At 35.5% G+C, this 18,725-nt stretch overlaps 1 protein-coding gene across 2 annotated transcripts; it reads left to right on the forward strand.

The window, feature by feature from the left end:
* The first annotated feature begins 4,185 nt into the window (after nt 1–4,185).
* Nucleotides 4,186–18,180, forward strand: spz4 (Spaetzle domain-containing protein 4). 2 transcript variants are annotated; one of them, XM_076124377.1, is made up of 7 exons: nt 4,186–4,342; nt 12,760–12,945; nt 13,195–13,528; nt 13,742–13,970; nt 16,617–16,778; nt 17,174–17,431; nt 17,791–18,180. In XM_076124377.1, coding segments are annotated over exons 1-7 (1,200 nt in total). In that variant the 5' UTR covers nt 4,186–4,312; the 3' UTR covers nt 17,792–18,180. The 2 variants fall into 2 exon arrangements, with proteins under 2 accessions (XP_075980492.1, XP_075980491.1); XM_076124376.1 differs by having other exon boundaries at nt 13,195–13,970.
* Nucleotides 18,181–18,725: the final 545 nt, after the last annotated feature.

Consider the following 18,725-nt stretch of genomic DNA (forward strand, 5'->3'; position numbering starts at 1 on the left):
CTAACAGGATGTCCTTTAGTAATACAAATCCTAAAGTAGCCTGACCTATAGATAATTATATTCATATGATTGTCTATACATCCTGTTCAAAAATAGCCAATAATACATAAAAGTTGCTTTAATAAAAATAAATCATTTCTGTTTCGTAGAATTGAACTATTACCTAACATGATATTATTATATTTCTACAGATTCTTTCCTTATATTATATACTTACATAATTAATACTATTAAGGTACTTACACACAAACCTCAGCTTTGCGTTTGTCATTCAAATAGATTCACATGTTTTTGTACTTCTAGTCTCAAATTCGCTCCTACAATGTGTAACGATAAGACACAACAGAAAAAAATTGACCATCAGATTTTGTGACACGAATTAATACTAGTTTAGCTAGATAACTTTAAATGAAGAACAATCGATTACTTAGTGTTATAAAGACGGAATTGATCAATCGTTAGTAGAAATGATTAATAGTCGATGTCGATCAATAATATAATTAGGTGCCAATTGGCATCGACTATCCAGTAGCACCTTAAGAAGATACGAAGAAGAATTTTAGAAGCATTATAACTATAGTTGTCGACGCGAGGAGCGACGACGCGCGACGGTCCTCAAGAGAGCAATGTTTGTTACTATACGTGAATAAAACGTTTGATACAAACACACAAAACAATCTACACCTAAAGATGGGTCGACATTTAAGTAGACGAGTGTTAAAGTCTTTCAGAAGCGCTCTCGTTCGAGGCTCGTAAATTAGTCCACACTGCATGAATTTATTTTCAGCTCTACCGTGGTCCCACCTTAAACTATCAGTTCGGTTTTTCCACCACGCTTTCTTAACGAAAGTACCTCTCAATATCCTCGAGAAAGCCGAACATAATGGCGATGTATTAAAGTTAATATTTATCGCGCAAGTAAACAGTTTCACTTGCTTTCTACATGTTAAAGTATCAATGAGTACTCATTACAATATGACGGTAAAATATGAAGGTTCTTAATTGCATTCGACTTTATGAGTTATAAATAGCTGTCTTTCTGATGGTTTTGTGCTAAATTGAAAGGTGTTATAGCTGATTGTAGTTGTTTTTTAATGGTGACAAGATATAAAGTTTGATGAGGAGACTGAAGCGTATATAAACTAATTGGAATTCGTGAAGTAAAGGCCGCACTTAAAATGAAATACGAAAATATAAGCATAAATCAAAGACAGTGTAGTGACAAAGAACTTAATTTCCCTGAAAGTGGACCGGAAGTGGAAAGGACCATAATGAGGACTGGATGAGATGATTGTGCATACTAGGCAAAATTTTCGATAGTAGCACTATGTAATTAATCATTAAGTTCCTATATTTAAAAAAAAATAGATCCTAGTTAGCTATATGATCTTGGTACTTAATTTCTACCCGATAACCCGAAGCAAAATGATCGAATATAATAAGTATGTATGTTCGCACACTAAACGACAAAACTATTATCGGTGAAAATTGGCTTCAACATTCAAGCCCTATTAAAGAGAAACATTATCATTTTCTATCTAATTTAAACAAATTCCATTAAGTATCTCATACAAAATATCCAATTACACTCACGCTCAATCACTTGCACAAACAGCTGTGATATTTGCCATCTCTTCACAACTGTTTGACAAGTTAGTTTGAACGTTTACGCTGATCACTCGCAGTTCGAACACTTTAACTAAATAGGTTAAACTGTGTGATTATGTTTTACTGTTACTTTGGCTTCAGTTAAATTAAAACTATAAGTATACTTACTTAGGAAAATCCTGGTTTGGTACCATTTATCTTAATAATATTAAAACGATTTTTCTGATATCATTGGATTTTTTAAATATAGGCAGAGTTAGAAATGTACCTACACAAAGTTACATTTTTAATGTTGGTAGGTATGTTTATCACTAACATCGATGATCCATTTATTAAATAGATCAATCAACAATCCAAATATAACTCCGTTGGTACTAAGGGAAGTTAATCATATTGATATTTTGCAATACATAGGAACACCGAAAGAAAAGCATACAGCGAGATGGGCTGATGACATGCATATTAAAGCTTGGCGTAAAAACCTGGGAAACGGTGGCTCAGAAAAAAAAAAATAAGGGTAATTTTTTTCAGGTGCGACGATTATTACCAGCAAAAACAACGATACTCTACTCTGAACACTAAATAAGAGTCAGTTGAGACCACAATTTGCTGTTAACTTTTGGTAGATCGTTTATCGTTCCTTTATGTGTTACTTGAACCTTGTGCTACTACTAAATTAAAATGAATCTTTTTATTTGACCTCCTAGTACAAAAACGAACAAAAAGCACGTGTAGACGCTCCCCAGACATTTCCAATAGTAAATATTGACAGAAACACTTGAATACTTTCCAATATCGTAATGTGGGCGTTTATTCTCTCAACTGTGTGAATTGTTACACCTTCAGTTTGCAATTTCTTCGTAAAAGCACTAAATTGTTTAAATCAATACATCTTTTTCCTTGTATCACATTATCTCCTTGTTCCTCTGTTCATAACTTTCCCATTTACTTCCGTTCAAGAACTGCTGAGCATGGGTTCCCTTGATATGAGGTCTCCAAGCCTTAAGCACCCTTTAAGATTTACTAACATAATGTACTTAACATTATGTTAGTACATCTTAAAGGTTTTCCTCTCCCTTGGAATATCAGATCTCCTTACAAAATAATCCTTTTTGTAAAAATAAGTTTACCTTTAATTATGACACATATTGAACTCATAGCTTCAAAATATCGTTGTGTTGCCTTACATTGACTACTTGCGTTGAAGACTTATATACTTACTACTTGGCTAACACCTTAAAAATAGATTAGTTATCTTGTGTGACAGACAGACGTCTTAACTAAGTACTTATTTCTTGCTCTAGGTGGAATAGATTGGGGTCTCATACGATAGATCTTCGGTCTGATTAAGCAATAAGGTGATCAACCATGATAATTACGAAAATCTAAACATTTCATAAACCTGGTTGAATATGGTCGAGTATATGCTGTAGTCAGTTCGTAAACAACATTTTGATCTTTACAAATAGATCCAAACATGAAATAAATAACAAAGTTTGCTTTCTATCGTTACCTAAACAGTATTCAGAGCAGCACTATTACACCGCACGTACCGTTTGAGCCATGTATTAAAAACTGAAATACCAAAGCGATATAAGACCAACAGAAAAAGTTCCAACATTAATTACAACACACAATTAAAATGGCCACCCGCGTATAATGAGTAAGCACGACAAAAATTAAACGCATTCAATTAACTCAATTAGTGCACCTTTCGTTTTTAAAGTAGCAGGTCTTGGGCGCCATTGTTTTGGCGCGGGAGAAAACACCATCTTCATTCAAGATATCGTCGCGGGATAACGGTTCGGCGCACGCGCATACACCTCTCTCTTTCACTCGTCAAGAAATGGTCCGTGCAAGAAAGTGAGGCGCGACAGACAGTGGCTGGCAAACGATTACTCGACTGACCCACTCAATAGCACACACTCTTTCTCGAGCAAATGAAACCTAATTTTACATCGTGTGAATTTGCAATGTAACGCGATGCTCTTGTGTATCTAATACCGTGAAATAACAGAAATTATAATGATTGATGATTGGACGGCGCGAATTCTTGTATGCAACGTTCTATGACTTTAGAAATTGATTGATTGACGGACGAAATGTAGAGATATTGATGGAGGTGATTGTGTTGTGACTGTTGTTAGAGGCGAGGATACGGGCGTCGTTAATCAAAACTAATTCTAGTCTTCAAAGGCTTTAGGCGCTGCTATAAAATCTATGGAAAGTTTTTAAGCATCTAAGCTTTTCCCTACACATCAAATAACGTAACGTTAGTTGCTGTCATTAAAGATGACCCATTTAGAACCTCCACTGCATCTCGTTTCCAACATGTTTCCACTTAACCCATTATGCCATCGAACACACAACAAGTATCGAAGACAAGTACGTGATAAAACTGCTCGGAGACACTCACAGACAAGGTGCACGCTGCCCTTATTCCGAGCGAATCGCGCGGTACTTTCATTTTGCAACCGTTTACGACGCTACCGGCGCCTTCCGAAGAATCGATCATAAAACCCATAACAGTGCACCAGCAACCTTTCAAGGACCACGTCTGACACCGGCCACTGCAACAGATGCAGACGATGCAGTCCTTGAGATTGGCAATGGGAAAGTCAGTCGGTGAGCAACCGTGGTGGCGGCCGGGCGTCTCCACGATGCTTGTGAGCGCGTACGCAGTGAAAGTTCGTTAAGTTGCGAAATGCGGTGTGCTATCGCCTTTCTGTTTGTGGTGAGTGCTAATTACGTTAAAAGTGTTAATGGAGGGTGCTCTCTCTTTGCAAATGGACGTCGTGTGATTGATGTACGATTACTGCCTCAAGAACATTATGATGCGTTTGTTGACGGAAATGCGAGTGCTTTAATTAGGTCTTATTGAGATCGTCGGATAACAGCAAAAGATTTCACAAGTAATACGAAATACAGTTGACCATTGTACTCGTGTTGTATAGGAAGATGGCAAAAGATATCATTCATAGAACGTGTTTCTTAGCGCAAAAATTGTACGATTAAAAAACGGGGGCATCTACGAAATTGGCCAGATAGAGATGTAACCAAATAGAAATAAAGTAAACCATTTCACTTGATGATATCATTGCAGAACTTTATGTTGAACAGCTACTTCAGGTAAAACTGTAATGTGGTGGACAACATCGCAGATAAATAAGATTATGTGAATTGGAATTGAGCTATCAAAGTTTTAACTGTAATATTACGTGACCGAGCACCCAAAACTCGATTCGCAATACACCTGTCGGTAACTTAAGTGAAACTCACGCGTGATTCAACACATGAACGGTGTCCAAACTTTCTTTGACAATGAATAGGAATAATTAGGAATAGTCTAAACAAAGATATTATAGATAGCAGTCGGTCAGACGTTTACAATGAAGATGAGGTGAGTGAACTCCGCGAACAATTGTTGTCAAACAAGAAGCTACATACTCGTAAGTAGGTAAGTAATGAGGTAGACAATTAACTATTGGAATATTGTGGGCCGAAGTGTCCGCGAGGTGTCTGTTCACGCGCGGGCTTTATGAGACATCGTTGAACTTGTAAAGGAATATTTCTAGAGCGATATACATAAACAATAAACTGGTTTAGGCTTTCGCGGCTCTTCTTACAAATCTGTTTTGGTGGATATTAATATTATAAATGATAATGTGAATGTTTTTATACATTTGCTAGAAGAATATCTAAATATGAAAGAGAATGACCAAAGAAAAGTTTGTAAAAGCGTACTTAATGTACAGTATGTAAAGGTTAAAGCAAATAGTAAATGATTTTGAAAGTTTTAATGAAGATAAAAGGGGCTCTGCCTCTGCACCCAATTGAGTGATTGAACTGACACATTCATTACAACATTTGCTAGCTTATGATCAAATAATTTCCTTACTTTAAATAACTCTTGGCAGACAATCGGAATTCGATCATGGCGTGGTTAAAGGTAATCTTTTCGATTGTATTAATGGAAGAAATGTCGAAGTATTTCATGGAAGAAAGGGTGAACTACCCTCCGTTTTGGGCAACTTAAAGTGAAAAGAGTAGAGCAAAAAGATCAATGTTGAATAGAGCCTTTGACTAGGGACCTTACCTATTTACCTATACCTACTACTATTCTAACCCTAAAAATAAATAATTATTGGACCAACAAAGAGATGTAAAGCCCGAAAGCCTGTGTCTGGCGATCACATGGACTAACCAATCTTGAACAGTCGCACTGTTTGTTCACACAGTCATTGGAAACAGCCATAAAATGTCTTTAGCGAGAAATTGTGGAAGTTGAACACATTAGAAATACCGACAGACTAACACTATAGATCCTATAAGTCAAGTGGCATAGAGCCATAGAGGTGAGCTCGTAAAAACTAGTCTGACTGTCAAAGAATCAGGACGAGAGCGCATGCGCACATGCGCGTGGGAAGCAGGCCGACTCACCCACTTTAATTGCTTTTCACACTCACTGTACCATACAGGGCTGTGAAATTATTACTATATTATTATCTAGATTAATGTTACAATGGTTTTAATGAATCAAGTTCATACATTTCTAAATATATTTCGACTAAAAGAAACAAAATCTGGTACAATGAGACAGCTCCAGAGATGGCTATAGGCAGAAAGACTATATAGACTGGTTGTTAAGTTACATAGTAATATGGAAAACAAATGAGTTTGTTTATGAGGATGCAGTTTATGAAACCACAAAAAATTGGTCATAACTATTCCTTTGTTAAATTAAAGAAAGCTAGATTGTCAAAAGGTAACACATCCCATATACGGAGAAAAGTTGAAAAATCACTGAAAATAATATTCTAGTATACAAATAATACTATTCTATCTAATCAGTCTCCTGGGACATCCTTCCAAAATCATTTCAGTTATATAGCACTGTCCTTTATAATTTAAGTAGAGACAACCTTATCTACATAATTGCCAGTAAACTATTAAGTCTAACTGAACCACTACAACCATCAAGTTAACCAACTGATTAATTATAAGATTAGAATTTCGCAGTTAAAAGTAACAAGTTAAATTAAAATTGCATTAAAATTCTCGTTGTTAAAGAAGCAGGTTTAGTTTGTAATTATTTAAATAGATAAAATTTATAATATTTTACATTCTTTGCTAATTATTTAGCTGAGAATGTTACAAGCGGTGAAAGAATTCCAGCAATTAGATTTATTATTTTTCTAACAAAGATTGTATTATCACGATACACAACTTTTACTTGGGCGTCTACGCCGGTGATCTTAGTTCTGAATCACATCCAGGATGATTTTCGATAGACCTACAGTGCTACAAAAGAATATTTTTGTTTTAACTTCAAGTTACTAAATCTAGTAATACTAACAATATAAACTTTCACCAGTCGATAGCTAGGCTCATATAATAAGAGACCCTTGTACAAAAGTGCGACCAAAAAAGAAAACCAAAATCCTTAAAAGCTATACCTACTACAACAACAACAACTAAAGCACCACATAGATTACGTGACACTTGACACGTACCACGAAAACTTGGCTTACCAATAAACCAGACCGTTTTAACATATTACTTAGAATTTAGACAAGCTTGCATCAGCTGATCTAAGCTTTATAATACATTGAATTTGTTTCATTTGTAAGTTTAATCGGCCTTCGCAAAAGTTGCGTTTAAAGCCTTCATGAAACTGAATAACTTAATAAATATTGGTAGTTTATACATCTTTTAAGGAATCAGCGTATCCGCTACCTTTGTTAGAAGGGGAACATTTTGGACAGAAAGATATGCCTTGTGTAAGCCGAGATACGAAATAGCACAGGACTAAAGAAGTTACAGAGGTCTTTGCCCAGCACAGGGACTCATGAAGGGCGAAAAAATTGCCATAAGTAAATGATTGTATTACTCTTTAAAAAAGTACTGAAACAAATTATTTATTATTCAACACAAGAAAACAGAAGTTTAATTTAATAAATCTCACCATCACGATTTGCTACCGATTTCGTGAGTTTAAAATTCAAGTGATGTTCGTGCATAAGTATAAAAAGTGCGGTACGGTTGTCATTCAAGTAGGTTTGTTTCTCAGTAACGTGCAACGATTCGGCTGGGTTATTGGGTCAGTGAGGGTAGAGAATATAATGCCAAATGAAAGATGTTCCTGTTGTGGAGAAAGTGAATTTTGCGTAGGTTGTTATTTACGGGATTGTCGGAAACTTACATAAACTTTACGATTTGTGATTCTTTGTCATATCATATAATTCTGTTGCCTTGTGGGATGGAAGATTTCAGGCATTCAATTGAAACAGAGTACACCGACTGCCTGAATAAAAATTACCATTCTTACAGCACATTACTTAGCAGTGTGACAGTAATTATTTAAATAAGCTTACTGGTACTGTATGCGTGCCACAAACAAAGTAAAAAACTATAAACTCATTGCTACGTAATGAACTGGGAGCTTCTCCCAGAAAAAGATGCGTCTGCCACGCTCGGTGTGGGACTTGGGGCCTTTGGTAGGGGACTTTGCAATTTTTAAAATAACTCTCAGCCATGCAATTTTCATAATTATCTTACGGTTTTCTTTTTCACCGTCCTTCAATTGACCTTATACTTTACATGAATAATAGAATACGGCAAGATACTAAAGAATGAAGTATTTCTCAAAAAACTTAAAAAATTCGTTGTAAAATGAAGAAAAAATATATCTTTAATCAAGTAGGTACTAAGTTCAAGCAAAGTTAACCTTGTTCTGGCTTGTCAACTTGAATGTGGCGTTCGTGCGCTCGCCTGTGTTTGGTCTCAAACGAAGTGGTTTGCATGCAGATTTGACAATTAGCGTTCATGTCAGTAGGCTAAGTAAATAGGTGTTCTGTAAGACGGTGACTATTAAACATTTCCGGTACGAAGACTTGTGTTTACAACAGTATATTGCAAATAGTGCTTATTTACTAACATGTAAACTGTTTACAGTGTGTACACTGTAGTTTTAGTAAGCTTCTATGTGTCTTTTATGGTGTCTATAGTTCGGCCATGTGTATGAAGTGGAATCATTGAAATCTTATCATAACGATTGTGTGGACTGTTGGGTTTAGACCAAAATAAAAAATAAATGTTATTTATCTACAGGCTGTTTTGACTCTATTTGTACTTAGTGTGTAAAATTAATATGTAAATTTTGTATGTGGCAGGGAGTAAATCTTTTTCAAAACCTGCTGTAGTATAAACATTAAGCTTTTTTAAAACTGAACTGTAAACAAGACGAACTCGATTATACCCTATATGAATTAAAGAAAATGTGTAATTAAATTATCGCTTATATTAAAGTCCAAGTCCGCCAGGTCCAATAAACGATAGGAAAGATTCAAAAGTTCCCAATCACGCTATAACTCTTTACAAGTCATCAACGATAGTTTAACATTATTAATATCAAACCTTGTTAGGCTACACCTGTATCGATATCACGCTAGTCAAAACTCACGTCACGATCAGATCGACAAACAGGCGAGTGACGTCACACAACCTGCTCCCAAATACAATCAGTCACTTTCACTGAGTGCCTGACACTACGCTGTACGTATCCGTACATGACCATCATATCACTAGGCCTTATAGTTTAGTATATACTCTATATAAATAACAAAGGATTTCTAAATGTTTAGCTAAGTGCTAAATTCTTACCCCCCGTTTAACTATTCAATAGCGTTTAAACTAATATAAAACAACTATCGAATAGATTAAACTACCGCTAAATGTACTCACAAACCGAGAAAGGTTTCTCAATTTCTTGCACATCTATTCATTTCATAGAAATGTTATCAAGAGAAAATTTTAAAAACTAAGTATATATTTGTTTCTGTTACAAACCGCAAACTGTTAAACATTGAACATATTCACAGGCAGAATTAAACTATCTGCCGTGTGTTCCTGCCTATGTAATAGTCCAAGATATAGCAATACATACAGTAGAGACGGCCAAACTCAGAAAGGTTACTCAAATTTCAAATTATCAACATTACAATCTCATGCTTATATTCTAACGAGTATAGTACTTACTTATTGTAGTGATTTTTGGGGTCTAGGATTGCACTTATGAGGATTAAAGACCAAGTTAAAGATTCTTTGTATTCAGATATAAAGTCTATAATCTTAAGAACCTGACAATTCTAAGTAAATGGCATTGAGCCAGGTTGGAACCAGAGTTATCGAGGGAAACCGATAGCTGACGTTCAGTGGAATATCGCCAACAAGATATTGTCAATACTGATATACTTACGTGCACTAGGACTGATGTGTTGATGTGCCATGTATTATGCATCTTTGTGCTTTTATATGGCTTTAAATATTGTTAAGTTTATTATTATTACTAACCTATGTCGTCACATTGTTTGACAATAGTCTCCCCCATAATCTTCTACTGTAGTCCGTCCTCCGTGGTCTGTATTCTTTATCGGTTATAAGTCATGCTATACGAAATATTATGCGACATGTACTAGACTTCATTTTGCTTTTAACATAGTCATTTGTTAAAGTAACTCGCGCCTAAATAGCATGTCACGGTTAATGCTTGCTAATCAAGGTAATAGTTGTAATAACGAATTCACTAGCACAAGTGATATCTAGGAATATGAACTTCGTGGTTCTTGACGTGTAAAAAAACCCTTATTTCCGTCGATAAAAAAGTTTAAGTCAGTTTGTCAACTCATTATAATAAGAGATCGAAAGCAAAAACGGTTGCTATTGGCTGCCAAAAAGTCCGAAAGTATTTACTTAAAAGGCAAGTAAAGTAAAGATCATGAGCGTCAGACAAATCAATTAAACAAAGTAACCCACATCACCCTACTGTTGTTATGTTAACGGTACCGACATGCCTACACGTCGCGATTTTTGGTCACCCACCATCGTTGCGATCGTTGTCATAAACATCTTCATTTTGACTCGAATGAGGCTAACAAGTAATACTTTGTGTCAGTATTTTAATAGCGCGTGTATGTGCAATTGTGTTTGTTTTTGTAGTAATAACTCCGTTTAAAGACTGTATTAAAAGCGACATTGAAACTCCCCATTGGGGAAGTCAAGATTGAGATAATCGGGTCTTCAAAGAAATAAATAAAGGCAGAAAATGACAGCAGACTTATCCTTTTCAAAAATAGGTGCAGAAACAGTATTTAAAATACCTCGGGTCATGGGGACTATACAAAACCCTCTTTCGTAGATCAACTAGCTGTAATCTCGACTTATAATAGCCGTTACTAAATGTAACTTAATAATAGACGAGTGTAAGATTTCATAGGGTTGAGTGACAACCCCTAAGTTCAGTAGTTTTTCAGTCTGGTGTGTCACAAGGAGTGTATCTGCCACCCGCTTCGTAAAAGTAAACATCCTATACATAAAATTTTGCATAATAACAACTTTGTTTTTCAAAAGTTGACAACACAAAACTGGTTCTTTAGTGATATAACTTCACTAAGAGAAAGTTTGAGGAATAAACAAACAATCATTGTATGTCTCTATCAGATTGTGTTACAAACATTTGTGTGTAAAGCGAAACTTAGAAAAGGTACGCGTTAAGATTAACATACTTGAAAATGGGAGGATTGAATTTTATACCCTATTGACGGTTGGATCTTAGAAATTAAATATATTTCGTGCATACATACCTGTTCTATGCTTCTTTAAATTTGTTTTCTTCCTTTATTTTCGTTCGAGGCACCAAACCAAATTAAAAAACATGGACCGTCATAATACAATCTTATTTGGCACCAACCAAAAAGTAGCTGGCGGCCAAATTGTATCAACCTATCAATTTCAACAGCCAAATTCAGGCAGCATTAACGCAATCCATTCCCACGCGCCATAACGTACACTATCAGGAAGGAACACTTTCTCTTAGCTTCGCGGACATCCTTATAAAACATCGTTATCCTTGCGTAACTTCCCTACGTGTATTCCGTAAAGAGAGTATAGAAAGTATGTGTACTTACGTCAAAAGTGAAACCGACTAGGATCTAATTAGCCTCCGCCCGCGGCTTCGCTCCACTTCCTTCACTCACTCACCACTTGTTTTAACCACTTATGATATTAATTTGTTTGACGATGATTTCAAGTGCGCCTGTCTGTTCTCATTCTCACTAGATGGTCTTGGTTTATTAATGTTTAGATTTGCTGATGTTTTTTTGGATTTAAAATTTTTGTTACGCTTGCACTGATCTTTACTTCTCAAGAATGTTATTGCTATTGATTTTTTTGTCAAAAGATCAATTGGTAGAACCAAATAAGTTTTGCTGAAATACAATTATAATACACCTAGTCCTAGTCCTACACTGTTTTGTCTATTACTCAAGCCTTAAATATTTTCTCGATCTAAACGCAGCAAAAGAGGAAGAGCAAAAGAGGTAGAGCTAAGTTAAATATGAAAAACGATGCCCTAAAAACAGTGAATTCCACAAGAGCACTTCGTAACCTTAATTAAGTTTTTGACCAAAACTTTCTCAAAGGGCATCACCATGACGCTTAAAACCTACAAATTATAGCAAAATGAAATGAAATAAGAGCAACAATAGTATATTATAATGGTAATGTAGTCGTGGGCGTAACTTTCATTCGGACAGGTGGTCGGGTGCTTCGCCTCGATCGGTTTCAAGTCGCGACGTGCAAACAACGGCACATGACTGCCTAGAATTGAAATAAGATGTTTTGTTTGCTGTTACTATATTGGTTATGTCTCTTTTTGTTGTTGGGTGTGGGAAAAGGATGGAAGTGGAAGAAAATCACTTTCTAGAAGGATGGAGGATTGGATTTGAAGAAGTCAGATGTATGATTGATTTTGAATAAGATGTCATATGTCTGATCTATTATTTTGCAAAGTGGAGCAAAGGTTTTGTTATGCATTAACATTAAGTACGTAGAGGAAGCTCTCATAGCATATTGTCATACGCACGAACAAATTTTTGAAAGAACGAAGTTGGTTCAATTTAAATTTGGAAAAGAGAGCACAGTGTGGGTAAGATCCTGATCAGAGGTACCTAGCCTCTGAAAAGGGTATTTTACAGTAGAAAATTAATATCCTACAGGCAAAGAAATCGTACTAATCACAACCAATATCATCGAAAACTTTAGCATACATTACTCCCTTCAGACCACTAAACATCAAATATCTCTATATTTCAGGCGACATGGACAGTAGGGCAATGCGGCGGTTTCGACTACGCGTCGGCGTGCGCGCGGCCCAACAGGTCGAGCCGGGGCCGGGCGCTGCCGCACGCGCCCTGCGACCTCGGCAAACACAACTACTGCACTACCCCAGGGAACAACTATCCTTGGCATGCTATCAGACGATTTGTTAGGGAGAACCAGGTTTGTTGACATACCTTTATCATAAATGTTTACTAGCATAATAGACCTATGCAACGTTGCAGCTATTTCATTATGCAAATTTTCCCCGGGGTGATACAATTGTACCAAGACACCTGTATTTCGAAAGTATTGTTTTGATTATTGAGGCCCATGTGATAAGTGGTGTATCGATCCTAATAAAGCAAATCAATAACAATTTGAAATATGAATATATAATGAAGTAATCACATCGTCATTATCACATTTCAGGGTCTGATGAGGAGAATGTACGGCGAAGAGAGACAAATATCAATAATTAAAGCAGAACTAGAAAACTTCATAGAGGATGACGATGATGAGGACTTCGATGGTAAAACAGCTGATTTTGCCGAAGACATCATCAAGACCAAGATGATGTACACCAAGATGAGTCAAGGCCGAGCTATGAGAGACAAACCACACTTCAGACCCATCAACAGTGAGAAGAACAAAAAACTAGACAACGACACACTTAAAGTAAAACCTCTAGAACCACCCACGAAAGTAAACAACACGGACAACGGCAACAAAACAGAAATGAGCAACGAAACGGTAAATGAAAAAGGTATATCTTACAAAACAAAACTTGAAAGCATCGCAAACATTGAAATTAATAACTTAGATCCCGACGTTATTACATTAGAAGCTGTTATAAAGCAAAGTATTGAGACTAATAGCATTTACCCAAAGTTTTCCGGTAACACTAAGATAGAGGCGGTTAGTGATACAAATAGTACTGAGAGAAATTCAACGACTACAGAAAATATTAATACCACAGAGACAACGACTGATGGGTATGATTCAACCACTGAGGCGGGGAAAGACGCGTGGCGACCAATGAACGTTGACACCTCGACGTTACCGCCCACGCTCCTGTTCTCTGAACACGAGAAGGTCAAGATAGACCGGATAGACACGAAGGTCTCGGACAAAAAGGAGGAGTTCCATCCGAAGCCGGTTCAGCATCAGGAGACAGTGAGACCAGCTGTCATTAAGTTGAGAGGAGCGTAAGTTGTTTTACAGTACTTTTATTACATTTGAAGTGCATACTTCGACAAAACTTATAATGATTGATTAAAGAACGATACTCCCTGACAGCTTAAAAAAAATAGTTTCTCTTACGCGTGGAGGGCTGACCCAATGTCGAATTTTAAGCATTTTGATCACTCGCGACGGTCTTTAACGCGATTGAAAATTAAAGGTTTCGATACCTTATTTGTTTACCCGACGTTTCGATCGAATCGCATCGACCGGGTTCACGCACTGACTGACGTAGGTAGTTGCTTAGCGTCGTCTCCTTAAGCGACTTTCTACCCTCACTTGGTTTTGATACATTTTATAACAATCAAAATTGGCGGTAGGTACTTTGACACATAACACTTATGACGTTTACTTTTTTTTCTTATCTATTTAATCGGTTTATTTTCTTTAATTAACGTAACGTTGGTGGGCGGATTTTTTAAAACGTGTACCCTTTTTAAAACTAGCAGTTTAATTTTTTTGTTACATTTTTAAATATTTCTTTCGAAAATGTTATTGTTTAATAAATAAACTTTATTTAATAACTAATGGTTTTTACAAATATTATTTAGTTAATGAAATATAAGCGATTAAATATTCTTGTAGACGATTTTCAGTTCCACTTCTTCTTCTTGCCGTATGGTTAGTGGTCAACCTAGTGTCAAAGTTGTTCAAGCCGCCCGAAGGCCTTTGACGTGGCTTAACGACTGTTATTTTATTGACAACAACCGGGACCGACTTTTTACGTGCCCTCCGAAGCACGGAGACGCCCTGTTCAAATACCACTATGCGGTCACCCATCTATGGAATGACCGCGCCAAGGTTTGCTTAACCCACAGATCGTTTACCGACCGGTGAGCGCAACTGGCTACGGGCGCCTCAGTTCCACTGAGTAACATATTCAAAACCTTCCTATGAAATACATAAAATAATTTACTGAATAATCACACTTTTATTCACTTACATGAAGGCCAATGAATTAAAAAAAGTGCACTAATATCATCTACAAGAATGATTAACTATTGTAATCGACCTATTGTCTCCCCTGACTAACATTGTGACAAAGTGATAACCTATTTTTCTTTGTAACTATTTTAATTTCAACTGTTTATCTTTAATAAGTCCATATTAAAACGACCAACAAATTTAGTTTTATTATAATAAATGATATTAGTACCTAACTAATATAAATGAGTAATTAAACCTTTTTTTGTATTCTCAAAGTAATGGACACTCACATCAGTGGAATGCAAAAATTACTCAGTGGAAAAGTAAGGCTCTGATTAATATGGGCACTTTTTTTGGCAAATTCTATAGAATTCGAAAAATCAATAGACTCAATAGGTTAGGGAAAATAACTCAACCCGGTTTAAAAAAAAATATAATTTGGAAAAAGGGAAAAGGAGGCTTTTCGAAAAGGCATACTTAATAGAAAAAAAACAAATTTGAAATTGTTCAAATGTTTATGTTTTAATAAATAACCTAGAGATTAAATCACAGACTATATCGTAAGCCTCATAGTTATTGCTTGTATTATTACCTCGCGCGGGATGTTCGCAATACTCCCTCGTACTATCGAAATACAATCAAATTAATTTGGAAGATAAAATAAATAAAATAAATTATTAAAAATAACGGTTTCGTGTGATTGACAAAATATTCACTGTGCATGCAGTTTTAGCGTTCCACTGAGTTACTATTCATTCCGATGACTAACGTTTTTCAAAAAGTTTATCAGTGGAACGTTACGATTTCGCACCAACGACATTAGTTTTTTATTTTTTTACATAATTTCACATTAAAAGCAACGAAACTTTGATACAAATTAGTAAAATATTAATTAGTTTATCGTATATTAAGTGCAAATTACTTGAAATATTGTTCATTTACCCAAAATCCGCCGTTGATTAATGGAAATATTTTTAGCACTTGACAAACCGCCCATTTTCATTGATATTTCTTTTGAGAATGATCCACGAAACAATGACGAAAAATATTCCAGGGAGTGCACAATAATGTTGGCATATATTAGAAAGACTACTGGTGTAGTAGATTTTTAATATATCGCTTTTATGAAGCAGTTTCTCAGTGGAATTCCACCCAAGTAAAAAATTAAGACTTTCATTTAAAAAAATATTAAAATTCACTGAGTTGTTTTGTACGTATAGTATTTTGAATATAGATAATATAATTACTAAGCTATCAAATGATAGGAGTTTCGCTATCAAAATATTTGTAATTAGCTCGTAATTTTAATTTGTTGGTGACAAAACATCGGTAGGACAGGGTAAATATCGACATCTGCAAAACAATATTCATGAAAAAAATATTGAAACAGTTAAGTAATTAGGACAATTTGAGTAGAAAAATATAGTTAAGTATATGTTTTTACTGAGGACATATAAAATAAATAAAATACTATCATGGTTATCGTTTAAAAAAAATGTTAAGTCGTAGGACATAGCAAAAATCGATGGTGCACATTTTAAAAAATCCGCCCTGGTACAGCCTTAAGATCAGTCATGGATTTTTTTAACAAAGGTGTCATTATTTTCAGCCCCAACTTTTTATAAGCGCGGCCACGTTGTTACCATTGCTTTTTACATACATAAATATCTCATCTTTACTTCCAGAAACGCTTGTGAGTCTAAAGAGCAGATAGCAGCGCCGTTCTGGGCGAACAGCACTCGTGGTGAGCTGCTAGCGCTGCTGAACATGTACCCTTATGAGCAGTACATACATCTGGAGACCTGTGTACATGAACGCAAGCAGATGTACTGTCGGGAGGGGTGCAGGTAAATAAATTTGACTCAATTATTCTCTAGTTTCAAAACTGTCTAAAAGTTTTTACAAGTAATCAAAAGTATTGTTGGCTATTTCGGCTACAAACTCTTTGAAAGAGAAAATACAAAATCTATTCAATTACACCATGTTATGTTCTGTATTTTCTGTATGTAACTTTAAAGAAATGATCCCAGAATACTTACCCATTAAGTCTGAATAATTATCTTGAGTATTACCAGAAACGTATAAAGGTGTGTTTACCGAGCTTGGTAACGTTAAAATCGAATTACAGGCCAAAAAACCGGTTTAACGATCCATTAAACTTCTAAATACGTCTATTATCTCTTACTACGCAACAAAAACATTTAATTAACACTTACTTACCATTCGTTCTCTACAATTGCAGATGTGAACAGCAATTCCGTCTCCACCGGCTCCTAGCCTACGACCCTCGCAACGAATGCCGGGGCATCTTCGCCGAATGGTTCAAGTTCCCCTCGTGCTGTGTCTGCAAGTGCTACGACGTGCCCCTCGAGTTCAGGGCCAGGTCTCCTCGGATCCTTCACCCGCAGTACGACGAAGACGTGAAGAGAGTCATCTATGAGGATGTCGCGAGGGACTGGTACTCCATGTCCGCTTATGGGGATGAGGATGACTTGTTCTAGTAAGTAATGTGATATCTATTTGTAATGTTTTTGCTGTTGATCTAACGTAAATGTCTATTATGATGAAGTATGGACAAAAGTATCACACAACTGTTATTACCACGTTCATTGGAATGGGAGTTCTGTGTCATCTTTTTATGAAATTTTGTCTATTATTTGTGAGTTTTAGTGAAATACTTATATTATGTAAAAGAATTCAAATAACATAGCAATTTAATTACCTCTGTCTGCTATTAAATAATTTATTTATTCATCGTAACGTTGGCAACAATTATACATAGCTAGTTACCTACTGTTTCCGGCGAAATTGTACCTTTCTCAGTACAATCTGTTTAACCAATTAATTTTTTTGTTACAGGTTTTGTCCATCCCATTATCAACCACCAGACTGAACAGAAAAGCAAATTAAATTATTTATTAGAGCCCACCTGGATATATTATTTAAACGTTACTCACGAACCGATGCTGATTTAAAATTGTTGTGCCCATATTATGTTACACTTTAATATATTAACTTATTCGTGATTTCCCAGTTATTTTTTTTATATTAAATTGTTATTCCTCTTGATAGTTTAGTAGTAAAATGTAAATAAATATTATGTAAGTATATTTATATAAATTAATTAGTTTTATAAAATATAACACTTATTTTGTAAGGCTAGTGAAATGTTGTAAAGAAATGTTAACATAATAATAAATACACGTTGATTTATAAAATATTATTAATAAAGTTATATTTTCTATTTTATTTTTGTGTGTTAATTGTTTTCTCCCTAATCGTCTTCTATATGTATAGATCTAAGTATATTGGAACTTTGGATTCTAAAGTCGCTCTACTGTAAAGTTTAGAGCATGCTTTCTACATCACTTTCTATATTCTGTTTACCTATTTTTTGCTTGCTGGCCATGGACGACGATTCTAACTGATTGCAAAGCCTAATATTATGCAGGTAACCCAGTAATTTTTGTAGTTATTCACCTCTAGAAACCTTGAATTTTAAGATTGCTACGAAGCAGTTAGTCTCGATATTGACAAGCTAAGGCTTGCCTTATACGAAACCACTTATAACATTTCGTATTGGAACATAGGAAGAGACAGGTAATTCTTTATCTCTAAAATTTTGATCAGAAAAATGTATTCCTAAGGTGTGCCTCAAAATTTTAAACAAACTCAAGTTATCCCAAGTTCGATTCTCGCAGTAGGTAGGTACCCACTAGCCAAAAACTATTTTGTGTACCTATTTTCTGATCTGAAATATCGCTGGCTCAATTTATTCATAAATAGATTACGTA

The sequence above is a fragment of the Anticarsia gemmatalis genome, chromosome 16, assembly GCF_050436995.1.
Source record: "Anticarsia gemmatalis isolate Benzon Research Colony breed Stoneville strain chromosome 16, ilAntGemm2 primary, whole genome shotgun sequence".
In the NCBI taxonomy this organism is placed as follows: Eukaryota; Metazoa; Arthropoda; class Insecta; order Lepidoptera; family Erebidae; genus Anticarsia; species Anticarsia gemmatalis.

What these genes read in the sequence shown, in the direction of transcription:
- spz4 (XM_076124376.1), top strand. Translation starts at nt 4,313, where the DNA reads ATGCGGTGTGCTATCGCCTTTCTGTTTGTG. An exon ending in CTATCGCCTTTCTGTTTGTG is followed by an intron (nt 4,343 to 12,759) that starts GTGAGTGCTAAT and finishes TCTATATTTCAG; the next exon opens with GCGACATGGACAGTAGGGCA. An exon ending in TACTGTCGGGAGGGGTGCAG is followed by an intron (nt 16,779 to 17,173) that starts GTAAATAAATTT and finishes CTACAATTGCAG; the next exon opens with ATGTGAACAGCAATTCCGTC.